Consider the following 24,700-nt stretch of genomic DNA (forward strand, 5'->3'; position numbering starts at 1 on the left):
TTCCCTAATACCCTGGCAGAGAGGCTGTTTTGATTCCTGTTTTTAATGTAGGTGGAGTCCTTGCCAGTCTATTCATGGGATTTCTGTGGTGTTTATACTGTCAATATTGAAGACCTAGAGAGGCTGTCATGTAGTCTACATGCCCACTGCTGGGGAGGCCTCTTCTATTACCCAACACTGTTTCAGCACCTAAGCTGCTGCCAGTTGGCATCTGTCATTTTGGGAGTTTCCTGCATGGGAATCTATGACAAGTAGGTTCCAAGATACTCACCTCCAGGACAGAGAGCGGGTAGGGGAGTTTCATTTCAAGTCTGACTCGCTAAACCTCCTGCCGCTCCCTTCTTTGAAAGGAGAGCCCGTGGGTGGCCTGGTGAGACCTCCTGGCAGAAGTCCCTGAAGTTCTGGGACTTTGCTTGCAACTTATGGGATAAAGTTCAAGCTTGAATGTTTTGCCTGAGAGTACTTTATGGAGTCTTCAGAGATGGCACTTGACCAACATCACAGAGACAGCCTTAAATTTGGGGTGTTCTCTTCATAAAAATCTGTGTGGTTTGCTGGTCCTTTGCAGAATATCTCAACAGTATTTTTATTTTTAACACAAGTTTTATTTCCATTCACCTAAACATAGGACATGTAATGGATGTCTGGTAGGGTGGCTCCACTCCTTTCAGGGACACTGGTTCTTTTTGTCTTGTTCTGCTCTCTTTGAAAAGACTTCATCTGCCTAGATCCTAGACCATTACTGTCACTAGGAATGAGGAGCACCAAGGATAACAGAAAGCCACCTCCTCTTCAGGACAATTTCTTGTCTCTGCAGATAGTTTCTGTACTTTGATCCTATTAATCAAAATCGAGTCACAAGCCCAGGCCCTACTGCAAGGAAAATAAGCCAACATTGACTTTCTGACCAGGTGTTCAGCTATAGTTGCGGTTTTTTTTTTTTTTTTTTTTTTTTTGACTAAAGGAGAGGAGATAATGGAATATTGGAGGACCCAGTATTTGCCTAGTAAAGAAGATGATTTTTACAGATTCAAAGAGATTGGTAATTTCAGATTTTATATGGAGTCACGGGAGCTGGGTTTTTTTTCACTCATTTTGTTGACCTTTAACACCATTTTTCATTAGAATACAGAAGTAGCTCTATATTTGGGGGAGAAGCTGAAGAAATCCTGGCTCAGGGCTAGCAGTGTGGCTCAAGTGGTAAGAGCATCTGCCTAGCAAGTGTGAGGCCCTGAGTTCAAATCCCAGTTCCGCCAGAAAGCAAACAAACAAAAAGATCATGGTTCATTGAATTTGATGCTATAGTTCAGGTTTGTGACTAGAAAGACATCTAATTCTTCGAAGCATGATGACACTTATATTTTATTACTGTTTTATATCTTTTTACTGGTGATGTCATACAGTGATTGAGTTTGCCAACCTTTCCTTTTCCATTTGAACCCAAGAGAAAGAGCTCTGAAGTCCTCATGTGTGAGAGTCATGGATTCAGTCCTTTGGGCAGTGACTGGCATGACAGAGGAGGGTTTTTTTTTTTGAAGGGTGGGACTGAGTGGGGACCTCAAGGCACAGGTGGCCATTCTGACAGACCTTTCCTGTTGCTGCTTGTCTTGCTGTAATCAGGTGGCAGCACGCACTGGCGAAACTGGAGTGAGAAGACGTACTCAGGCCATGTCCAGATCCACAAGCAAGCGAAGGAGCAGGTTTTCTTCACTTTGGGGTCTGGACACTACCTCCAAAAAGAAGCAGGGACGTCCAAGCATCAATCAGGTAGGTTCTAACATAGAAAAAGAAACCTGCAGTGATCGCTTTCATGGCTGCCTCATTTGGGGATGTATGTGTGTGTATGCTTTTTTTATTGACCCTGAGTGTTATTTAAAAAATCAAGTACTTGACACAAAGAAGTTAGTTGTACTGGACACTTCTTTTACTAGATAATGGAGACCTGTAACTTTGAGTTCTGTGATTAGTCTATCATTGAGCTCCGGGCTCCCACCTGTATCTTTGTCAAACCCTGGTAATTACAGACCTACAGGAAGTGTACAGTTCACCCCAAGTCCTCAGAAAGGAGCAGGGCTCGCTGGTGAAGCCAAGTGGGCACTAAGCACAGTCTTCTTAAGCTCCCTCTGGTGCTGGATGAAAGGTTGCTTCCTGGGATCTGATCGTTTCTTTACTCTGGCCTTTCTGGGGCCAACTGTAAATGGAAAACTCCTCTGCCTATGGGAATGAGGAGTCAAGAATGCGAGAGTACTGACTCATCCCCTTGCTCCCTTGCAGTCAGATGCACAGGCTGGCAAGGATCTCCAGCACATCGTGCAGGGCACCACCTGGACGGGTGCATCATGGGGCCTCTGATAAGTGTGTGCTGCAGCCCTGTTGCTCCCTGTTAATTTTACTTCCTTACTAACTTAGGCCACTCTCCTGCTGGAGTTACCTCTCAGAATTTCATTCTCCATCCTTCCTGCCATCCTTCTCTGACTTGGAGAAATGGAAAGCCCTAGAACTCTTCTCTCATTTTTTAGGGACTAAAGAACATGAATTCTTTAGTAGTGAAGGAGACCTTGTCTTGATGGACCTTCAGGAGACTAGATAGCAAGTAATAAGACATTGTGTGAGAGCGAACAAGTCTCCAGTTGGTTCTGAGGTCTTTGAACCTCAGAACATAGAGTTGGTTACAGTGGACTTTGCTGTTACGTAAATCTGAAGAAGAGACAGTTTGGAGGAAGGTCAGCGTTTCATGGGACCATCACGGCAGAGACTCTTAAGCCTGCAGAAGGAGGCCATAAGCAGTCAGCATTCTTCCCCTCCTTTTGAGAGGTGGTGGTGTCATTTTGTATGCATCCCCTGTCATTACAGAGGACTCAGGACATCACTATGAATGTAGTCAGGACCTTGCAGATTGGACTTGTATTCAATCAAAAGACTTAGTTTGGCTGACATCATGTTATATTATAGCCCATTGCTCCTGAGATATAGAACTGAGTTTAAGTGAATTAAAGAGGATTTTTTTTTACATTTTTTAAGAAATCAAAGTGTGATTTTTTTTTTCTTAAAGAAAGGTTTCTTAAAACCTTCTTTCTTAACCATAAACATTTGGATAGAAATTTACTCATACTTTGAAATGAAGGAAAAGTGTATGCTATCTTTTTTCCTGAATACTTCATTTGCATCAGGGGAAATACTTTTTCTTAATCATGTATATTATCCTGAGAGTACATGCTCATTTTATAACCAAGGCTTAATGTCCCTGTGTCCAAGTGTTTGGGTGTTGAGTTGTAGTGGCACTGGTACCTTGTCACTATTTTCATAATATCTTTAAGTTAATAAGATTCATAAATCTCAAAGAATAGACAATTTTCTCTTTTTTTAATTAAATGAAACTTTTCTGCCATGTTGTAGTAAAAACCCTACAAATATCTTCTCAAGTTCCATCAAGGAAGGAATAAGAAGCAAAGTTATTTGTAAATATCTGATGAGGTACATGAGGCAGAAATTCTTCACTGTGAATGAATGTAATTCATTGCTTTTGCAAGTTTATTTTCTTTAAATTAAGGTGAAGTTTCCAGATTTAAAATCCAATTTTTTTTAATTGTTAAAAGTATGGGAAGTTGTCTGCATACAAGGACATGGGTTTCACCGTCTGCTATCATAAATTATGTCAGGAGTATCTGAAAACTACTATAATGTTTTCTAGTGACCTAGCCCATTTTCCTTTTTCTTCCCATGTTTCATTTGCTCCATTGCCAAAATTTCTTTTTTAAGATGATACTTTTGCATATGCAGGTGTTTGGAGAAGGAACTGACGCTGTAAAGAAATCTCTAGAGGGCATATTTGATGACATTGTTCCAGATGGCAAGGTAAAAATGAACACGTGTTCCTTTTCTCCAAGTACCACAAGTCCATCGGTGTACGCACAATGTTTTTGTTCCTTGGGATGCTAAAATTAAGTAGACTCAATATGAAAACAGGAATTATCAGGTTTTTTATTTTTTTATAGTTATGTAACAGGTCAGTGTGCGATGGAAAATCATTTTATGTTTAAAAATTGGTGATAATAAGAATGTTCTCCTGCTGACCTAACATTTTCTATACTTACCGTTTAATGTGTAAGTTTCTAACTAGAATATAAGAGAAAATTTGAGTTCTGAGTTAGCTGAATATTTTATGTCATTGCTAATTCTTTTTTATGTACAACTTCTATTCCCAAGAGGTGAGCTGTTAGTGCCCTCGCTCTCTGCCCACACATGCTATTTTGTACTTACTAATTTCAAAGAACTGTTCTGATAGTATGTTCTTTTTAAAAAATGCATTTGCCTCTCAAGTCAAGTATTCAATTAAAGATTCACAGATTTGGTTCAGTCTTGTGCTTGGATTTAATGGGGACTTTCAAACTGCTCTGATTGAAAGCCTATAAAGATATTGATTCCCCCCCCACCGCCATTGGCTACTTTTTTCAGCCTCTAAATCAATGGACATCCCTAGTTTTTAAGACCCTAACAGTGATACCCACTGCCTCTTTGTTTGGAGGTTCTGGTGTTGGTAACATGACCTGGGTAAAATTCTCTGGTTCTTCAGAGTCAAGATCAATATGACAGAATTCAGTTCTTGGTTGCCATGCAACCAGGCAGTGTCAGTCAGCAGTGACTAAACTCCCTGTTCTAGAAGGTTCTGAGTCTCAGAAACCAGAGTCCAGTAGGAAGTTCTGGCTCCTGGAGGGAGAGAGAGACAAGTGGCTGTGGGAAGACCTTTTCTTTCTTTCATACTTAAACTAATCTTGCATTAGTCCTGGACACAAAAGCAGCTGTCCTTCAACCATGGCACTCTCTTTGAACATCTTTCTGTGATGAAATTTTTTGAAATAAAATTGGTTTTGATATCTTGGTTGTCTCTGATCTTGGCCAATTCATCTTGCATTCCATTAGTATCCATTTTTAATGATTGGATATCTTGTTCCACACACAGAATGTAGGAGCCACAAAAGTTTTTCTGTGGAATTTCTGTGTAGGTAGTTTTGGTTTTCCATTTTTCCAGGATACCTCTTTCTATGACAGCTTCCTGGATAGGATGCTTTATTCTCAAAGAGCAGTTTAGATGCAAACCTTTGGCTGATCCAGTGCTAAGGGGCACTTAGTTAATGTGTCATGTGGGAACCATGTAGGAAGATTCCAATTACAGCTAATGGGATGGAGACAAATTGATTACTTCTTGACAGTTCTTTCCCTGGGGTCCAACTTACCTGTGAACAACAGCGTTCAAACGCTTGGTTGAAATTATTTTTTGCAATTGGCTTTAGTTTAGTGGCCTTTTCTGAGACATTTCCGGATAGATCCTGTTCTCTTTAAGTATGGAAGTTGTTATGTTACCACTTCAGCCTTGATTTGGAAATTTGTTTCTTGTAACTTGCCTTGTTCTTGGTAATCTGTGTATACATAATTACCAACAAGTAGCCTGGTTATAAACCAGTGATGAAGGCATATTACTTGGCACATGTTGAACATCAATATTATGTTGACATTGCAAAAATCTAACATATTTCTTTCCTCGCTTATTTTATTGGCCTCCTAACATTTGTTCCATCTGTGGACCATTTCTGTGTCAGCAGTTTAGCTTGCTTAGGCTTAACTCAGCTGGCTGAATGAGTACATCAGTACTACTTTTCCCACATTCACAAGCTTCAGGATACTCCCAGATGTGTGGACAGGGTGACATACAGAGCAGAGTGATGGTAGAGACCTAAGGAGGCTTGCCATGAGGCTCATCCTGGAAGCCCTTTGAACTTCATCTGGGAAATGGATCTGTCCCACTCAGAGATGTGTTAGAAGTCCAAGGAGAGCACAAAAGTGATGTTATCTATTGATATGTAGTGCTTGAACATCATCTTTATGAACAAAATTTCCTTAGGGCCTCATTCTGGCTTTCAAGTATAAATTTCTTTTTGTTTATCACAAATTTTTATCATCTTTCTTTTTAATAAATAAAATTCAATTGATGACCATTTCATAGGAGATAATTTTGGACATACTTTATGTCTATGAATAACATTCAGGGTCTCTTGTACTGCCAACACATGCTAATGGAAACCCCAGATACTCTTTAATGTTGCACCCTGATTTGTTTTCATCATTAAACACGTCAGAAAGCCACATTGTCTTTTTTTTTCTTTTCTTTCTTCTTTATTATTGTTGTACTGGGAGTACACGGTGACATTTACAAAAGTTCTTACAATATATCATAGTTGAATTCACCCCCTCCATCATTCTCATTTATCCCTTCCTCCCCCCCTCAATTATAAATTTCACATGGCAGATCTTTTTGCTGATGGAATTCTCTGCTCAGAACTTAAAATGGGTTTGTGGAAGAAATAATAGCAACAGTGATGAATTGAATGGGTGGTCTGTTTCTTACTTTCTTCTGAGTTTTTGGTGCCTACTTATTCATGCCACATTTACCTGTAGATGCCATGAGCCAAGTAGGAAGTCTGCCCAGTATCTGAAGTCAGAAACCTCCCTGCCCCCTTCCTATCATAAGCCTCCTTTCTCAGTAGCTTCTCTTTCTCCCTTAACTTGCACCGTTGCCACCGCTTCTCCCCTGGGCCATTTTCCTAGAAATAGATATTCCTGTGTGTGTCTGGGGATCAGAGGTTACTATAGAGATGAATGGCTGCTGCTCTGCTAACTTCACTTCTTATTACAGAGGGAGAAAGAAGTGGTCTTACCTAGTGTCCACCAGCATAATCCTGATTGTGACATTTGGGTCCACGAGTATTTCACGCCATCCTGGTTCTGTCTGCCCAATAATCAGCCAGCCCTGATAGTCGTCCGACCAGGGGACACTGCACGGGACACCCTGGAGCTGATTTGCAAGGTACTGAGCTACTTCGGGTTGTTTTCCTGAGCAGAATTGTCTAACATACGAAGAAGAAGGCACTTGAAACACAGCTCTGTGTCACATCAGAGCAGCATTGCATTCCTTTGTGACAATGTGCATAACAGTATAAACAGTGCACCATTTTGAGGAGGTGAGAGCTCTTCAAGTAGTTTTTTTTTTCAGTGTGCATAGGTGTTAGATTTGCAACAAAAGCATTCCATGCACACACCAAAAAATTGCACATTGCTGTGTTACACGGACTTTACTTACAATCCAAAAATAACCACTATTCACCTTTTGATGTTTGTCCTTCTGTTTTTTCCTGCACACATACATGTGTTATGAGTACTATTTTGCACCTGCTTTTGAGGTCAGTAATTGATATACCACTGCCATGTTTAAAGTAGAGAACAACTGGAGTGAGGATGTTTGACCTCCATGCTGAGGAATTCCTCTTCCTGTGAACACAGAATTAGCATGGCTTTAAAACATTTTTTTTTTGCACTGTTTTTCCCTGAAAAATGACTGCAATCATTTCCTTTACTTTCACCATAAGCTGTAGAAACATCTTGATCTTTTTTAAAGTGAACCTAATGGAGAGAAATATATTCCCGTAATTTTACTCTAGAAGTTGGACAGGTAAGTAGATGTTTTTGAGCCTTTCCCTCAACACAAGATTTGTGCTTTTTAAATACCAAATAGCTTTTACTACCTCAGCAAGTACCTCTGTCATTCTGCAATCAGTATTTGTGTCTATATATTTAAGAAACAGATCAGTAGACCTTTGTAAAAGACAAAAATATGGCCCTTCACATGAATGAGGGAATGAGACATCCATATCCAATAAGACTTTCAAGTAGTCCTATGTGAAGGGAAGGTAGATCAGCCACTTGTTTCAGGACAAAGTTAAAATCAGCCCCCACGTAAGTGTTAAAAATAAATGATACCACCTTGCATACTTTGATTCCTTCAGGTACGTGAGTTCTAGCTGTTGGAGATAATGGCATCTCTGTTCATAATTTTTCATTTTAATTACTTAACAAAATTGGTCTATTGCGAATTTCTGCATTCCTTTATTTATAGGTTAGCACAATTCTTTAGAGAACTGTTAATATTCTGCCAAGCTGTGGGAGTTATTCTCAGATCTGCAGCAGAAGGGATTGGAAGTAGGACTCCCTGGCTTTTTTGCAAGAACCAAAAACTCTCAAAGGTGTTTCCAGGGCAAAGTATGGCTTTGGAGCATCTTGTGCTCATTGACTTTAGACTCCATCAGGGATCCAAGATCAAGTGTCAGTTTTCTGGTAACCATTTCTTGGTGGGAAATTGATCAGTGAATGGTTGGCCCCATTTTAGGTGCCTTTAAGGCTGTAGCTTTGGTGGAAACTAACTGAAGGAAGCATAATGGTGTCACAGCCACTTAGAGACCATCGTTAAATAATGCTGTAGACCTGTTCCTCTATAAAATGCTGATTTCTGTTTCTGTAAGGTTTCTGATGGCATCCTTAAAGTACAGATCCCTTTCTGTGACAATAAAAGGTCATCCTGCCCAGTATTCCCTGGATTCTGTTTCTTTTCCTCAAAGTATAAAAATAACAAAGACAACATAGTGGGGAATGAACTTACAAATCATGAGTTTAAAAATGGAAAACTTTCATGGTACACTTTAAGAAATTGATGGTCTCTGGAAGAAAACATCTATGTAAGACAAATTATATAGCGTGCTCAGAGCTAGGTGTCTTTAGAAGCTCTCCTCTTCCTTGGAAAACACTATTGTAATTAGTGGAGCTGCTTTTATTCTTCAGCAGGAAAGAGTTAATGAAGGAAACAGTGCCACATGTTATTAATGACCTAATGGAATGGTGAGTGGGATTTTTCGTTTTGTTTTTTTGAGGAGGGATTGCAAACAGAGATGTAAGAATGCATGTCATTTGTTTCATCATTGCCGTGTTCAACATTGGTGATGGATGCTTTTTCTAATATTGAATAATCAATCTCTTCTGTCTCTTGCATTCAGCTCATTCTCTTTCCTATTCTCTCTGATTCACATCATTTCACATCAGTTTGCCATCTGCCATCTGATCACCAGTCAAGTTCTGGTACAGTAAATGTTTCAAGATCTACATTTCATGTTATCAATGTTACTAGAATGATTGTCGCTAGATGTAGCTATGCTGGCCTGCAGGTTTTGGATATATTCAGATTACTGCAATTATAAAATAACTGCAAACCCATTCATTCATTCCTATTTGCTCATATTATTCACGTGTGACCATGGGGTTGGTTTTAGTTCTTGCTTTCACTGTGTTGATTTGCGGCTTTGGAGATCCAATTGCATTTAAAAATTGAGGGAAATGGCTTTGGAAAGTCTGCATAGCACTTTGTGTGCTCGTATGTGTGCGTGCACTTCTCCATGTGTAACTGCATGTTTGTGTGTTTTCTCAGACATGTTTGACAGAAATTAAGAGAAATGCAAAAGCAAAACATGGATTGGAAGACCTGTGACAAAAAATTCTTAGCATTTTAGCAACTTAAACTATTTATTAAAAAGATCTAATTGTATTTGCTACTTTATCCATTGAAATAATTTTGTAGTAAAATGCTAATTTTAAAACATTGTGCCAACTAAACTAAAAACTCCCCTATGGTACTAGTTATTTTATGATATAATTTGCAGCTGCCTTGCCCCAAAATGAATCAATTGCTGTCTGAATTACTTGAATAAAATTATACTGGAAAACTAATTTGTACCATTTAAATTTTTTTTCTAACTGAATTTCTCTTGTTAGACAACTTTCTCTTGAAAGTTTTCCAAGTCTAAAATAGGTCCCAAATTTAAAATCACTATTGTAAAATACCCACTAACACTGGAACTCCTTTTGCACAAAATTGTATTGTGAACCTGTTTTAATATTGAGGAATATAAAATTCTTTTTGAGGGTCTGATGTTCTCATCTCATTAGTTCATTATGATTTGCTCTTTTTCTTAGATCAGCCATAACTGTGAGGGTCCACAGTTCAGAAACTTTTACCAAAATGAGAAGGCACACAGGAATATTTATCTAATGTGCTGTTTTCTGAATAACTGCTTATTGAGCAAACTAAGAATGTGTGTGTGTATATAATTCATTTTTTAGCTAGCCAAAAGTATCCATCTTGACTCACAATCCTCCTGCCTCAGCCTACCAAGCACTGGCTTTACAAGCATGCATCACTATACTTGGCCTCATAATTTTTATGTTTGTTGCATATGCCTATTTTTATGTTTTCAAGTTATCAAGACATTATTGTCATTTAAAGATGTTTGGAAACTGTAATGGATGGATGGATGTTTGGAAACTATAATGGATGGATGTGGCAAGAATCATCCTTATTCCCACTCTTCTATTTGTCACTTTTCGTTTTCTGCACAGTATTGAACAGCTTAAGAGAGCTATCCCCACAGGTGTTTATCCTGCCTTGTAAAAGTGCAGAAATACCAGCAGCGTTTTTAGGGATGTTGAGGATCTACAGTCTGCATGGGGGCCACCTCAAGCTCCTGGGTATCAGGCAGTGAGCTCTCTCTCTCTCTCTTTCTTTGTGTCTGTGTCTGTCTGTCTGTCTGTTCCTCTCTCTGTATGTCTCTCATTCTCTAGCTTTCTTTCCCTGTCTTTGTCTCTGTCTCTTTCTGGTTTCCATTACTAGAATCTTCTTAGGTGAGGTTACTATCGGGGCCTGATTTCTCAGAGCCTGTCTGTGGAAGTGGCAGTCCCATTTGGAGTGTCCATGAGGCGCTTATTAATGATGACAGTAAGGTTTCCAAGCTGATTTTCTCCTGTTATTAAGACCCCATGAAGTTGCATTTCCCTTTCCTTTCTGCCTCAGTGGGGAACAGATGGCAGACCAAAGTTCTTGCTTCTAATTAAAGATTTCAGTGAGGACCTAAGTAGAAGAGAAGCATTTGCAACCCCAGTGACCTCACAGGAGCCTTTTCTTGTTCATCCTGCCACCCTAAATATTTTTTGTTGTTGCTGTTTTTCTTGCTGCCTGCCTGACAAGCAATAGGTTGCACTCTTAAAAATGACCTTGTTTGATATTTCCCTGGGTTCACCCATTTGCCCTTATAATCTTTGAGATCAACAGTCCTGGGTCTGTCAGACAGTAGCATTTTAGCCTCAGATAGCAAAGAGGAGGGAAGCCAGGTGCCCGAGAATGTGCTAAGAGAATGGCGTCTGTGTGCCACACAGAAGCTTCAATAACTATCACATTACTTAGAAATAGGATACAGATTGGGGGTTCCCAAGAATCATTGATAGAAAACTTCTTTATCATTCCACAAGGCTTCAGAAGGAACTGATTCCTACTTTCTGGAAATGTGCTTTTGCAGTAACACAACATGTCTGTCCTGCTTGGATGCATTTATTAAAAAAATTAAAGCACCACTTCTCCACCTTGTGTTTTCTGTATACCCCTTCTTCACGCCACACACACTCCAGAGAACCACATTTATCGCTTATAAATGTCTATATTTTCAATGCCTCATAGGGTATTTGGAACACTTATAAAGTTACATATATTCTTTTCTTTTATATTTTACATAAATATATTTATGTAACTTTATATATAAGTATATAAGAGGGTAGGGTAAATGGGATAACTGTACAACCAGTAAAAATAATAATTTCATTTGCGTTGAAAAAATTCTCATCAGTCTAGCTTTGAGTATGAAAAGTTCATATATTTATGAAAAACTTAGAACAGTGTAGTAAACTCCCATGTGTCCATTACCTGGAATCTGTCATTACTGACATAAGTGTCATCAGTTCATTTGCTCGCTCCACCCTCAAGTCATCATAATTTTGGAAGCAAATTCCACAGATGCTTTCACGTATCTTAGTGCTTTAGGATACATCTTAAAAGATAAGTATATTTTAAAAATTACTCATTGTAAATATTTTCTCTCTTTACAATATGTTTTCTTGTAACTTCTGAAGAGCTTTATATTTTTCTTCTCTATTTTCTTGACTGTATGTTGAGAACCATTTCTAAAACCATGTTATCACTATTGCCTTTTTTATCAAAATTAATTCAAGGATGACTTTTTAGCTAGACTTAAATACATTGACTTGTTCTAGACCAAGAGAAGCCTTGGAGATGTCAATCCCTAACTATTTTAGAATTGCTTTCCTTGTACAAGTCATTCAGTGCTCTTCCAAAGTTGGACCCAAGCCTGTCGCACTGCCTCTCAGGGAGTATCATTCTGGAGTCCATAAATCAGACTGAAGTCCAAATGCCTTGTCTACACACTGACTCACTTGCAAATGAACCGTTAACTGTCCAGAGTGCCTAAGTGCTTAAGAAAACAGCTTTGCTCGGACACAGCCTTTTCTGTCATTGCAAATACTTTTCTTTTCATGTCACTGTTCTTTATTCACCTGTGTATGTATAATGTTACGTTTAAGAGTTTCTTTTTTCTGTTGAAAAACCAGTGTTAAAGAACACAGCAAGTCAAATAAGTGAGGATGTGACTCCGTAGTTCTCACTGAACCATGTGATACTCATGGAATTTTATTCATGAGTTCAGTGTCTGAGTTTAGTACATGAACCTTTTAAGAAGCATAGAAACCTTGCATCCCTCTCCCCGTGACAAACACTCTTGCTCTTGGGAAGACATGGTAACATGGCAGTGGGGAACTAATCACTCTTATTTACTATTGAATAGACATTTTCTTTTTTGTCCTAGACACATCAACTGGATTATTCTGCTCATTACCTACGTCTGAAATTTCTAATAGAAAACAAAATGCAGTTCTACGTTCCACAGCCTGAAGAGGACATTTATGAGCTGGTAATGTTTATGACTGTTGTCTAAGTACATTCTGTAGGAGATTATTTTCAAATTATGTGTGTACCTGTGTTAATTGTAGTTGGTGAAGTAGAGCAACTTCTAAAATAAACAAGCTTCATTTGGAGGTCTAAAGTTGGAGAAGATGGTCTTAACTTACCACAGTATTTCCAGAGTGGAAAATGCCACCTCTGTTTCTGCAAGGAGCAGTGCTATGTAACTGTGAAGTTCTGGAATCAGGAGCTAACTCTCAGATAGGATTCTAATCATTGTTACTAGCTCTGCTTGCAGCATTGACAGTCTTTTATTTTATGCTGGTGACTTAAAGAGCAACTGGTTTTTGTCAGAATAAAATCTCTAACTCCAATTTTGTGTGACTTCTACATCCATATTGAAACCAATGAACTAAATCTTGTGGGTGCAAAAACCTTCCTGTTGGAATTGTAATTATATAGATTTGGGGACATTTGCAGGTGTTGGAATTTCAACACCTTATGGGACTTGGGTTTTGAACCAGACCTGGCTTTCAATAGTGTTCGTATTGCATATGAATTATGTGGAATAGGTAGAATAGTGGGATGATGATATGTAACTTCTAAGATTTTACAAAAATTGGAAATCATGAGCAATGTCACAGATGTTAACAGTTATAGCAGTAAACCAGTGATGAGTTTCCTTTCCAGTAGCCAAATGGGGCATTTCCAGTTTCAATAAGGAAAGATTTTGGGAGCAAGGCGCCTCTGTCTTTTGGAGTTCTCTCTGCTTGCTCTGTACTTACTCATTCCTCTGGAGGCCACAGTGCTGCTTGCCTTGGATATGGGAGTGACAGAGGGTGACTTCACTCAAGGTTTCACCACAGAGAGTGGAAATGAAAACTTAAACCCAAAGGTTCTCTTTTAGGAAAGGGAAGCACGATTTAACAATCAGTAGGAAATGATGTCGTAAGCCAGCTTTATTGAGGTATGCTTTACATATTATAAAATTATCACCAGCACACAATTGGATGTGTTTTGACAAATGTATGTAGTCATGCTTCCACCACCATAATTAAGGTTTGGAACATTTCTGTCATCCTAAAGGTTACCTCAGGTCTCTTAGAGGAAATATAACAATGGGTGTGCTTTTGTAACACCAATAGAAGAGGACCAAAATGATGAGTCCATTTCATTTTGGGTTTTTTTCTTTCTTTTTTTTTTTTTTTTTTGTTGGCACTCAGGGCCTCACACTTGCTAGACAAGCACTCTGTCACTTGAGCCACACTCCTAGGCCTGATGAGTCTACTTTAAGTCATCATTTAATAAGAATTGATACTGAAGGCTACATTTTGGGGGGAAGATTGGGGTTTGAACTCAGGTCTTTGAACTTGCAAAACAGGCGCTGTACCACTTGAGCCATACCTCCAGTCCATTTTGTCTGGTTATTTTGGAGATGAGATTTCAGACTATTTGCCTGGGCTGGCCTTGAACCATGACTTTCCTGATCTCAGCCTCCCAAGTAGTTAGGATTACAGTGTGAGCCACTGGCGCCTGACTTCAGAAGCCTACATTTATGAGTAGCTGATGTGTTCTTTCTCTGATGGAAGAAAAGCCCAGTGTCTGTGCTCTATGAAAGGAGGGGATATCCTTTTCCTGACTTGTGAGTAGCAGGAATTCCTAGCTATCTGTTTACTTGCTTTGCTGGTTATGTTAATATAAGCAACCCTTGTCTGGCTATTTTTTCTGTGGTTAATTGGTGTTAGAGTCCAAACCAGGGAATGGTAATGAACGTGGTTGTAGTCTCTGGAGATCCTAACTTTTCAAAAACCCACACGAAATCTGTTTTTCTAAAGTGACAAGTGGGAATAAAAAGTTTATAGAAACACTGATCAATTTATTTATTCATTCATCTAGCAAATATTTACTTAGCATTTGTATGCCTGGCATAATTCTTACTATTCTAGACACAAAGGGTAAACCAAAAAAAAAAATCCTATCTCCTGATAGAACCTCTATTCAGGTTTGCAGAGATGGATATAAAAACATGTCAATGTCAGGATGTTCGAAGCCTGGAAAAACAATTAATTAACAACTAATAAGGGCAGATGGATAGAGAGAGATGAGGCAGCTAAAAGGTCAGATGTGATGTTGAAACAGGGAAACAGGGAGGTGAGTAAAATGAGGCCTGAGTCTTACAGGTGTTTTACAGAAAAGTGTCTTAGGCGTGGGAACAGTACTGGCTTTTCCTCTTCTCTTCTGGCATCTGAGGAGGGTGAATGGGGTGGGTAAGAAAGGTGAGATGCTGCCTGTGCATGATGGTGCACACCTGTAATCCCAGTTACTCAGGAGGCAGATGTAAGAGGATCAAAGGCCAGCTAGGCTAAAGTTAGCACTAGACCCTTTCTGAAAAGCAAAATGAAAGCGAGGGGATGGCTCAGATGTAGAGTGCTTTCTAGGCAAAGCCTAGAGATCTTGAGGCCCTTAGTAATGAAAAGAAAAGAAAAAAACGAGGGAGGGAAGGAAGGAAAGGAAAGAAAGAAAGAAAGAAAGGTGGGATCCTGGAGGAGGGAATTAGGGCAGGCTGTCTAGGGCCCTAAGTCAGAAGGCAGACCCTAGGAGAGCAAGGACATTACAGCTCTTACTTATCCAGAAGTCTTCCAAGTCTTCTGTATCAGTGAAGCCAACCAATTGGTAGCTTCAAATAATTTGGAAAAGAAAACCCAAAAAACTACATTGTTGCCGGCCTGGACTATGTAGTTAAGCCTCGGATGATTACATCTATACTAAACAGGTATAGACTTTTTTTTTTTAATATACATTAGTCCCTACATAACCCAATATAATGCAGAATTTACATTGTAATGGGTATTAAAAATAATCTAGGATGATTTAAGGTATTCGGGAGGATGTACATAGGATCTAAGGAAGTACTGTGTCATTTTACATAAGGGTCTTCAGCCTGCATGGATGTTGCTATTCTGGAGTTGAGGAGGTCCTGGAACATACCCCGCAGAACCTAGCGTGGCTGTATTCCACTTTGTTATAAGAGTCTTTAAGTGGACCACAGCACGCTAGAACAGGCAAAACTCACAGGAGGTTAGGAAGCCGTAGTTGAGACAAGAGGTAATGTTGGCTTGGGTTGGGGCTCCACAGGAACTTGGGTTGAACCCAAGTTCATAAGTTTGTTAGAGTTCAGGTGCCCATGTTTCATAAAATCTGGTGATCTTCTCACCCAGTTTTTGGAAAATAGGGAAAAGCGTGCAATATCATTGATTTAATTAAATAAAGGAAGTGTTGTGACAAGGTGTTTATGTATAAAATGACTGAAGTTCAAAATAGCTGCCCATGGATACTCTGATTTCATTGAAAATATATTGTAAAGCACAGACTATTCTTAAAATTTCATTTATTTTACTAGAGCTTTTTGGTAAACCTGGCTTTAGTCTTAACCAGAGTAAGAAAGAACATGTGGGAGGATCCCCTGTGTATCTGGTACCAGGTTATCATCTGAGACCAGTAAAAGACACGAAGACTTTCACACCAATTCCAAGGAAAAGTAGAAATTAGTTCTGAAAGACCAGGGAAGATTGTTCATAAAGCTGTATTCCCACCAGATCTTGGCAGAGATATTAGAACAGCTATGTACTGCCACCTGGGGGAACGCTTTGGCTCTCAAAGATGTCTAAAAAAATTCAAGCTAAAGCATAAACTAAGTTGAACAGTGGTGAGTAGTGTTTCTTGAGTGTGTTGTTATGAAGTGCATTGTGAACTTTATTTAAAAGACTGATATTTATACTTTGGGTAGCTATATTTTCTGAACTAAAAATCAGTGTAACTAGTTTCTTCTAATTTGGGAATGTATTTTTGTGAAACACACCTGATGTATACAAATGAAACCACATCAGTTATGCCCCTAACACACTGCATGTGGTAGAAGAAGAATGAAAGCAGGATGTCCAAGTGAGTTCTGGCTGTGCTGTCAAAGTTCCTACCCAGCACCCTGATATTGCTGATTTTTCCAGGTCCCCGAGTTAATCTCACCTCTCACATGGCCAGAGCAAGCAAAGAGAAAGCAACTGGTATTCTTGCCTAATGAAATGATCTTGGAGGAATGGCGGTGAGGTCAGAGATGAGGGCAAGGTTAGCTAATCACCAGGACCTCATTTTAGTGCTACAGTATAAATTTTCTGTTATATACTGTGACTCAAAATTTATTTTCATTTCAAGATTAGATAACAGTTTTTAAATTCCATATAAGCCTTTGATACATTTGGTTTCAGGTTTTTGTGTTCAGTTTTGGATTTCAGCTTTTGGCTTACATATATAAGAAGGTCAACTTCTTTCATTCCCCCTTCATTCCCCCTGTTCCATCAGGACTTGGTCTGCAAGGCATCGTAGTGGAGTGGAAAGAAGTTCAGCCTGGGAGCCAGCAAGACCTGGGTTCAAATCACAGCCCTGCCCGTCCTGGCTTTATGAATTTATTAAAGTACTTATTCTCCAGCCTTATAAAATGATTTGTAATTGTCTCATAGTTAGTATGAGAGGCAATGACACATAGTTGGAACTTCCTACGTTTTTATTGTGATTAGGATTGATCCATATATAGGAAAAAAAGTGGTAATGAAATTAATTTAAAAGACAACTTTTTTTTTTGAGGTGCTAGGGAATGAACCCAGGGCTCTACATGCATGAATCAAGCTCTCTACCACTGAGCTTTACCTCCCAGCCCTGGGTTTTTTTTAGACAGGGTCTTACTATGTAGTCCAGGCTAGCTTTGAACTCACAATTCTCTTGCCTCAGCCTCCTGAATTATTAGTATTTTTATAGGCATGCACCACCATGCCAGTCAGGAAGCATCATTTCTGATGTGTGAACTATACATTTTTCTTTTCTCCTTTATATAAAAGGCTTTCTTGGGCTTCCAGACTGTTGACTAATTTGCAAAATTAATTTTTTAAAGCTAATTTTGGTATAGTTCAGTGGCTAAAAGGGACTATTGCTGATCAACATAATTTGTTTTAGTGTTATCATTCGTCTCTACCTATTTGTACTACTGTGAAATTTATGAGTAAAGCTAGTGTGTGAAGAATGGAAACGCAGAGATTTCTCCTTTTGCCATGAATCTCAGGCCACGTTCCTCACTGTGGATAAGCACCTTACCTTCTCCTCACCCCACCCACCCCCAGTCCTAGAGATTTTAATTACTCTAATATTCTTTCTCAGAGTGAGAAAGAAAATGCCCAGCGATTACCTAGATGCCAAGCAGTAGCTGAGTTGGGAATGTGAATAGATTCCTTTCACTAAAAGACTATGTGATAAGAATTTGTGTTCAAGTATCAGTCATGAAAAAATGTCTACGAAAGAATAACCATTCCTAAGACCTTCTTTATAATGCAGTCCTTCTTTGTAATTTTCAGCTGTATAAAGAAATTGAGATTTGTCCCAAAGTCACTCAGAACATCCTCATTGAGAAATCAGATACAGCTGCTGATAATTACGGTAGGTTTATTTGTCTTTGATCTTTGGTGTTTGTGTTTCCAGCTAAGCATTTCCTGTGTAAAAGTGCACTTATTTACAGTTCAGTAAAAAGCCTTTGGGCCTGTTTAAAACAGCACATCTAGCTCCTGCGCTGTGGAGAACCAGAGCTAGGACAAAAGAGATATCCACCCTGGGTACCATGAAGACTTGGGCCTTTCCATTTCTTCACTTTAACCATTTTTTGTCTACTGTCATAAGGAGGTAACTATAATGGGAATAGACTGTTTTATTGTGTGGTGTTCCTTCCACATGAAGGAATTACCCATTCACATCTCCCACAAACACAGACACCACCCTCCCTTTCCTCACAGTAGTGTTAAACGGATTTCTTTTGGTGCTGGGTAAGGGTCCCCAAGACCACCACTCAGTTTGCTGATTCACCAAGAAGACTCGGTATACAGTGGTGCTCATGACAATAACTTACCACAGCGAAGTAACACAAAGTGAAACTGACAATGGGAAAGGTAGAGAAGCAATCTGGGGAAAACAGGTGTGAGTGGCCAAGATAGGGGTCATGTGGATGGGGTTAACTCCCCTGATGTTTATTGTGACCGCACATGGTAAACACTGCCCCTGGGGAGAGACACTCAGTGCCTACAGCCCTCTGCCTAGCACTCACCCCAAATTCTAGACTCCCAGGAGGAAAGCAGGTGTTTCCCATACATCATATTGTTTGTACAAATAATCTAGGCACAAGAAATCACATGACAGTGTTCAGATCCCCACCTTCACCCCCAATTCAAATGCAAGATCCCAGATGCCAACTAAGGATCAAACTTATAAACAGGTCTTTCAAAGAACTGTGGTCAGGCCTGCCATGTCAGTGCTTGTCGATGGACTGTCCACATTCTGGTGTGGTTAAATATGTAACCCTTTCCATTTTTTTTTTTTTTTTTTTTTTTTTGAGATTCTTTCAAGACTTTTATTTTTTTTTTTTTTTTTTTTTCATTTTTCTTTTATTATTCATATGTGCATACAAGGCTTGGTTCATTTCTCCCCCCTGCCCCCACCCCCTCCCTTACCACCCACTCCGCCCCCTCCCGCTCCCCCCCTCAATACCCAGCAGAAACTATTTTGCCCTTATCTCTAATTTTGTTGTAGAGAGAGTATAAGCAATAATAGGAAGGAACAAGGGGTTTTGCTGGTTGAGATAAGGATAGCTATACAGGGCATTGACTCACATTGATTTCCTGTGTGTGGGTGTTACCTTCTAGGTTAATTCTTTTTGATCTAACCTTTTCTCTAGTTCCTGGTCCCCTTTTCCTATTGGCCTCAGTTGCTTTAAGGTATCTGCTTTAGTTTCTCTGCGTTAAGGGCAACAAATGCTAGCTAGTTTTTTAGGTGTCTTACCTATCCTCACCCCTCCCTTGTGTGCTCTCGCTTTTATCATGTGCTCATAGTCCAATCCCCTTGTTGTGTTTGCCCTTGATCTAATGTCCACATATGAGGGAGAACATACGATTTTTGGTCTTTTGAGCCAGGCTAACCTCACTCAGAACGATGTTCTCCAATTCCATCCATTTACCAGCGAATGATAACATTTCGTTCTTCTTCATGGCTGCATAGAATTCCATTGTGTATAGATACCACATTTTCTTAATCCATTCGTCAGTGCTGGGACATCTTGGCTGTTTCCATAACTTGGCTATTGTGAATAGTGCCGCAATAAACATGGATGTGCAGGTGCCTCTGGAGTAACAGTCTTTTGGGTATATCCCCAAGAGTGGTATTGCTGGATCAAATGGTAGATCGATGTCCATCTTTTTAAGTAGCCTCCAAATTTTTTTCCAGAGTGGTTGTACTAGTCTACATTCCCACCAACAGTGTAAAAGGGTTCCTTTTTCCCCGCATCCTCGCCAACACCTGTTGTTGGTGGTGTTGCTGATGATGGCTATTCTAACAGGGGTGAGGTGGAATCTTAGTGTGGTTTTAATTTCATCTTTAATTAACATTATGCTAGGTGGCTTGAATAATAAGAATTGGCGCCTGAGTAAAATCAGTGGAGAAATCCACACTGTACTGTAGCAGTCAGGAGAGGCAAGGTTAGCTGAGGTAACAACAGTCACCAAAGCCCAGTGGCTGCAAATGAAATTTCTTCCTCATGTTCACCATACATCCCTTGTGGCTTGCCTGGGACCTTTCCTGCTGCCCTCCCTTCAGCACTCAGGCCTGGAACAGCTACAACCTAGAACATGACTGTGACTTTGCAGAGGGCAGAGAGAGGAAGTGATGATGCAGGTGTTGACTTACTCAGTCAAGCACTGGGAAAAGCAAATCTCATACGACCTCATCTGCCTCTATGGGGTCAGACAGTGTGATCCTACTACGTGCCAGAAGGAGATCGAAGCTCCTGGTGAAATGACAGGAAGACCACTGTGTATGTGCACTTAAGATTTCTCCCTAATCAGGCAATTAAGTTTATACCATTTGAAAATCTTCCAACCCTTCACTGAGCAGTAGAATATTACATTCCTTCTCCACTTTCTCCAGTAGGCCAACACTGCTCATTTCAGCATCCTCAGCTCAGTATTTTGGCCTAGAAAGAGAAGCTACTTATTTTTTTCTGGTGGGACTGGGGTTTGAACTCAGGGCTTTGGGCTTGGGTTTTCTTCCGCTTGAGCCACATCTCCAGTCCATTGTGCTCTGGCTAGTTTGGAGATGGGGGTCTCCTGAACTCTGTACCCAGGCTGACCTCAAACCATTGTCCTTCCAATCTCAGCCTCCCAAGTAGCTAGGATTAAATTTTGAAGGCCCGAACACAAGCTCTTTACTGCTTGACCTAGAACTGAAGTGTCAGAAAGCCTGGAGGATGTTTTTGATGGCAAAGAATCAATGTTTACAACAGGCTTATTATGCAGAAGTGTGACCTCAGTTATTAAAGCCATCACTGGTGGCAGTGGTATCTTGGTTCTCCAATTGAGATACTTTGTGAACATTATTTTTTTATTTTTATTTTTGGCAGTAGTGGGGTTTGAACTCAGGGCCTTTCTTTTGCTTGGCAGGTGCTCTACCACTTGAGTCACAACTCCAGTCCTTTTTTGCTTTAGTTGTTTTTTTGGCTAGTGTCTTGTGTTTTTGCCTGGGGCTGACCTGGGACCACAATCCTTCTTCCTGCCTGTGGTTACCCCATAGGTGCGATCACAGGGGCACACCACCATGCCTGCCTTGTTTGTTGAGATGAGTTATTGCTAATTTTTTGCACTGATTGGTCTCAAAATGCAGTCTACCAGTCATCGCCTCCTGAGTAGCTAGGATGACAGGCATGAGCACCACACCTGGCAAGATTATTCTTTTCCTCTTTAGTTTACTTAGTTTCTGAAGAGGAAAGGTAAAGTACCAAGGATCAAGAGAAAGCTGAATTTCAAAGGTCTTGGGCTCTTATTCTAAGATTGAGTGATTTGGGGACTCAGAAATAGGAACTTGACATACACCACAGTATATCCTTAGGAGATGTATTGCAGGTAGTACCAAACTCTGTACGCTTTTTTTTTTTAAACACATACATACCTATGATAAAGTTTAATTTACAAGTTAGGCACATCCAGAGATTTACAACAATAGCTAATAAACAGTTATAACAATAGAATGTAATAAAAATGGACTGTGGGCCACTGAAGCCACAGAAAGTAAAAACCATGGGTTGCAGTGGGGTTGCATGTGTACTTTGCACACTTTTTATACTTTAAGTTAAAGTGACTGAATTGGGCTGGTGGAGTGGCTCAAGTGGTAGGATGCCTGCCTAGCAAGCGCAAAGCTCTGAGCCAAATCCCAGTACTACCAAATTAATAAATGACCAAATTTCTTCCAGAAGAACTTTCCCACACTGAGAGTGTTATGGGGCACCAGGCATCAGTTTCTCACACTGGCCAACATAAAGAAGCAGGTGTTCAATTTTGTTTTAGTGTCCATTTTGTCGTAAACATCGCCACTTTTGTGCAATTTGAAGTCCCATGCTTGGAGGTCACGGCAATGACAGGTTGCTGTTGAGAGATTTCTGGGCTTAGTCTCAAGTCCTCCCAAACAGCAGTAGTTCCTGAACCTCACTTTGGAGAGCCCTGCTGTGCATGACCAATGACCTCAGTGAAACCAGTCTTAGTGCCAGGGTTCATGCTGGCACACACTGTCCAATAATGCACATGCTGACTGAGATAGCTCTGGCTCCAGCGCTGCTAAGGAGTCTAAATCAGCCTGTACACATCCAGTGCTAATGGCTTGCCAAGGGTGGCCTCCCTTCATATATTGAGCACAGTGTATGGAAAAGCTACTATTAATACCTAGCACATCCAGCACCCCCCCCCCCACACACACACACAAATCTTACAACGCACACCAAATGCTGTTATCTATGTTAGCATCCTTCAGGGAGGAAAACAATCTAACAATCTGACGGCCTGAACAAATTTAAGGAGTGAACTTGGTTAATTTCTCTCTGTCCCTCCTGTCTTCACTTCAGCCATTAGGCGGCTCTCAGCCCTTACTGTTGAAAGGAGCCCATTGGGTTATATGATGCTCAGAAGAAGCCTGGTTCTCAGGCTGCCTCCAAGTGGGAGTGTGCACTCCTTGAGCATCACAGCATTCCTTTTCTAGGTGTGTGTCTTCCTTATAACGTAGATGTCTCATTTGTCCTGTGATCTAATAGTCCTCGTCTCTTGGACTGTTGTTTTGAGTACTTCTCTATTGTTTTTCACGTTGTGACAAACAGTACGAGGGATCCTCCTGTCATTTGTCATGTGAATTGGACTTCTCAGTTGCTTCACTGTCTTCACTTCCTTCCTTCTCCACATCATTATTCAGGTGACCTGCATGCTGCCTTCCAGTTTTCACAACCCACAGCCTTGTGGTTGGTGGAGTCTGGTTTTTGTAGCATGATCTCCTTATATCCCCTGTTGGCAGTCATTTTGAACTGCGTTAGAGCTGTTCACTGAGAATTAAGTATTGCTGTACATTTTAATAAGGAGGAAGAGATTGGAGTTGCTGATTTGCTATTAAGATCAATGTGTTCTTCACCTCAAAGCAAACTAGCTGTAGGAAATACTCTGTTCTCTTTATATTTGGCAAGGTGGGAGATGGTTACCCCATAGCTGTGTATGTGTTAGGCACTGAAGTGTGGGCAAGCTTCATTTGATTGTTCTTGGGTTTTTCTTTTCTCTAACAATTCCCATTCTTAAAGAAACTTGTAGTTTTCAGATTAAGTTTCAAGATGCCTACAGGAATATTTTTATACATGAACCATTTGAGTGACTTCAGCCTTAATAGGTGTGAAACATGGAAAGGAACTCCTATAGGCCTGTCTTAGACAGGTGTCCTTCAGGATGGGGTCCAGGACAGAGCAAAGTGCTGCTGACATTTGTAAATTCTTTAGCTTTCTTGAGTGAGTCTCAGAACAGAGGATGTGTCCATTGTCCTTTATTCTACCTTCTTTCCAGTCACAGATTCCCTCACCATCTTGAGAAGTCTGGTCTGTTTCTCAGTTTCATACTTTATACCCAGTTCCATGGTACAAAATTTCATAGTCAATTGCAGTCCTCATTTCTTGACTTTAACTTCTTCATTATTAAATAGAAGACTCAGAAAAGAAGGAATAGAATAGGTACATACCTGAACCATCTCCATTCACTTTGGCTTAAGTTGACTTGCAGTGGCTATTGTCAACCTATTGTCTCTCTTGCTGTCCTCCAGTTAAACAGGCTGGTCCCTTGGCATATCCCACCAGGATAGTAATTTTAAAATATATATAGATATTAAGATTTTATATAATAATAGTGTTTAGAAAGGAAATGCCTATATTTTGATAAATCCTATCCATTTTTCCCCATAACACAGCCTTTTACTCTGAAATGCAAATGAATACAACTGTGTTAAGGCTGATGTCATCACTCAAAGGATTCATGAATAAAAATATTTCTGTAGGCATCTTGAAACTTAATCTGAAAGCTACAAGTTTCTTTAAGAATGGAATTATTAAAAACCCAACAAGAATCAAATGAAAACTTTGGAAAGTCCTCAGGGCCGTCCCAAGCTGTTCTCTGTCTGAGGGAGTTAGGGTGTATGGGGGAGTAGGCAGTGGCCATTGGCAGTTCTGCCTTGAGGATGTATCCATTTCCTGGTGTTATGAGCTAAACAGAAAACCACAGGCTCATTTTGACATGGCCTGAAAAATCTCCCTGACTCCCTGGCACGTAGCCTTGTAGTGAATTTTTCTGTTTGTTGTTTGCTGGGTTTTTTGTTTTTAACCACTATCTCTTCTGATCTCAGCATTTAGACAGGTCTCTATAGTGTGTGGCTCTTTTTCTCCCAGAGCTAAAACCTTCCAATTATATTTGTTCCTGTGTCTCTTTAAGAAATATCTGCCAGGAAACTTTTCCTACTGGGATGTAGGTATTAGGCTCTATGGATTTAATAGAAAAGAGTTTTCTAGGAGCCTGTTTACAAACAAAAGTGCCCAGGGTTTATAATCAGAGGATCAGGTGTCTTCAGGATCTCTGAACTACTTAGAATGTC

The 24,700-nt window shown here is 40.0% G+C and overlaps 1 protein-coding gene across 14 annotated transcripts in view; it reads left to right on the forward strand.

Annotated features, from left to right (window-relative positions):
* Tiam1 (TIAM Rac1 associated GEF 1) overlaps positions 1–24,700 on the forward strand; it is a 357,705-nt gene that overhangs the window by 272,566 nt on the left and 60,439 nt on the right. For all 14 annotated transcript variants that reach the window (XM_074072823.1, XM_074072826.1, XM_074072830.1 and 11 more), the window contains 5 exons: positions 1,621–1,767; positions 3,781–3,855; positions 6,692–6,862; positions 12,585–12,689; positions 18,079–18,160. In XM_074072823.1, coding sequence (XP_073928924.1) covers positions 1,621–1,767; positions 3,781–3,855; positions 6,692–6,862; positions 12,585–12,689; positions 18,079–18,160 — 580 coding nt within the window. The remainder of the gene's footprint in view (positions 1–1,620; positions 1,768–3,780; positions 3,856–6,691; positions 6,863–12,584; positions 12,690–18,078; positions 18,161–24,700) is intronic.

The sequence above is a fragment of the Castor canadensis genome, chromosome 5, assembly GCF_047511655.1.
Source record: "Castor canadensis chromosome 5, mCasCan1.hap1v2, whole genome shotgun sequence".
Classification (NCBI taxonomy): Eukaryota; Metazoa; Chordata; class Mammalia; order Rodentia; family Castoridae; genus Castor; species Castor canadensis.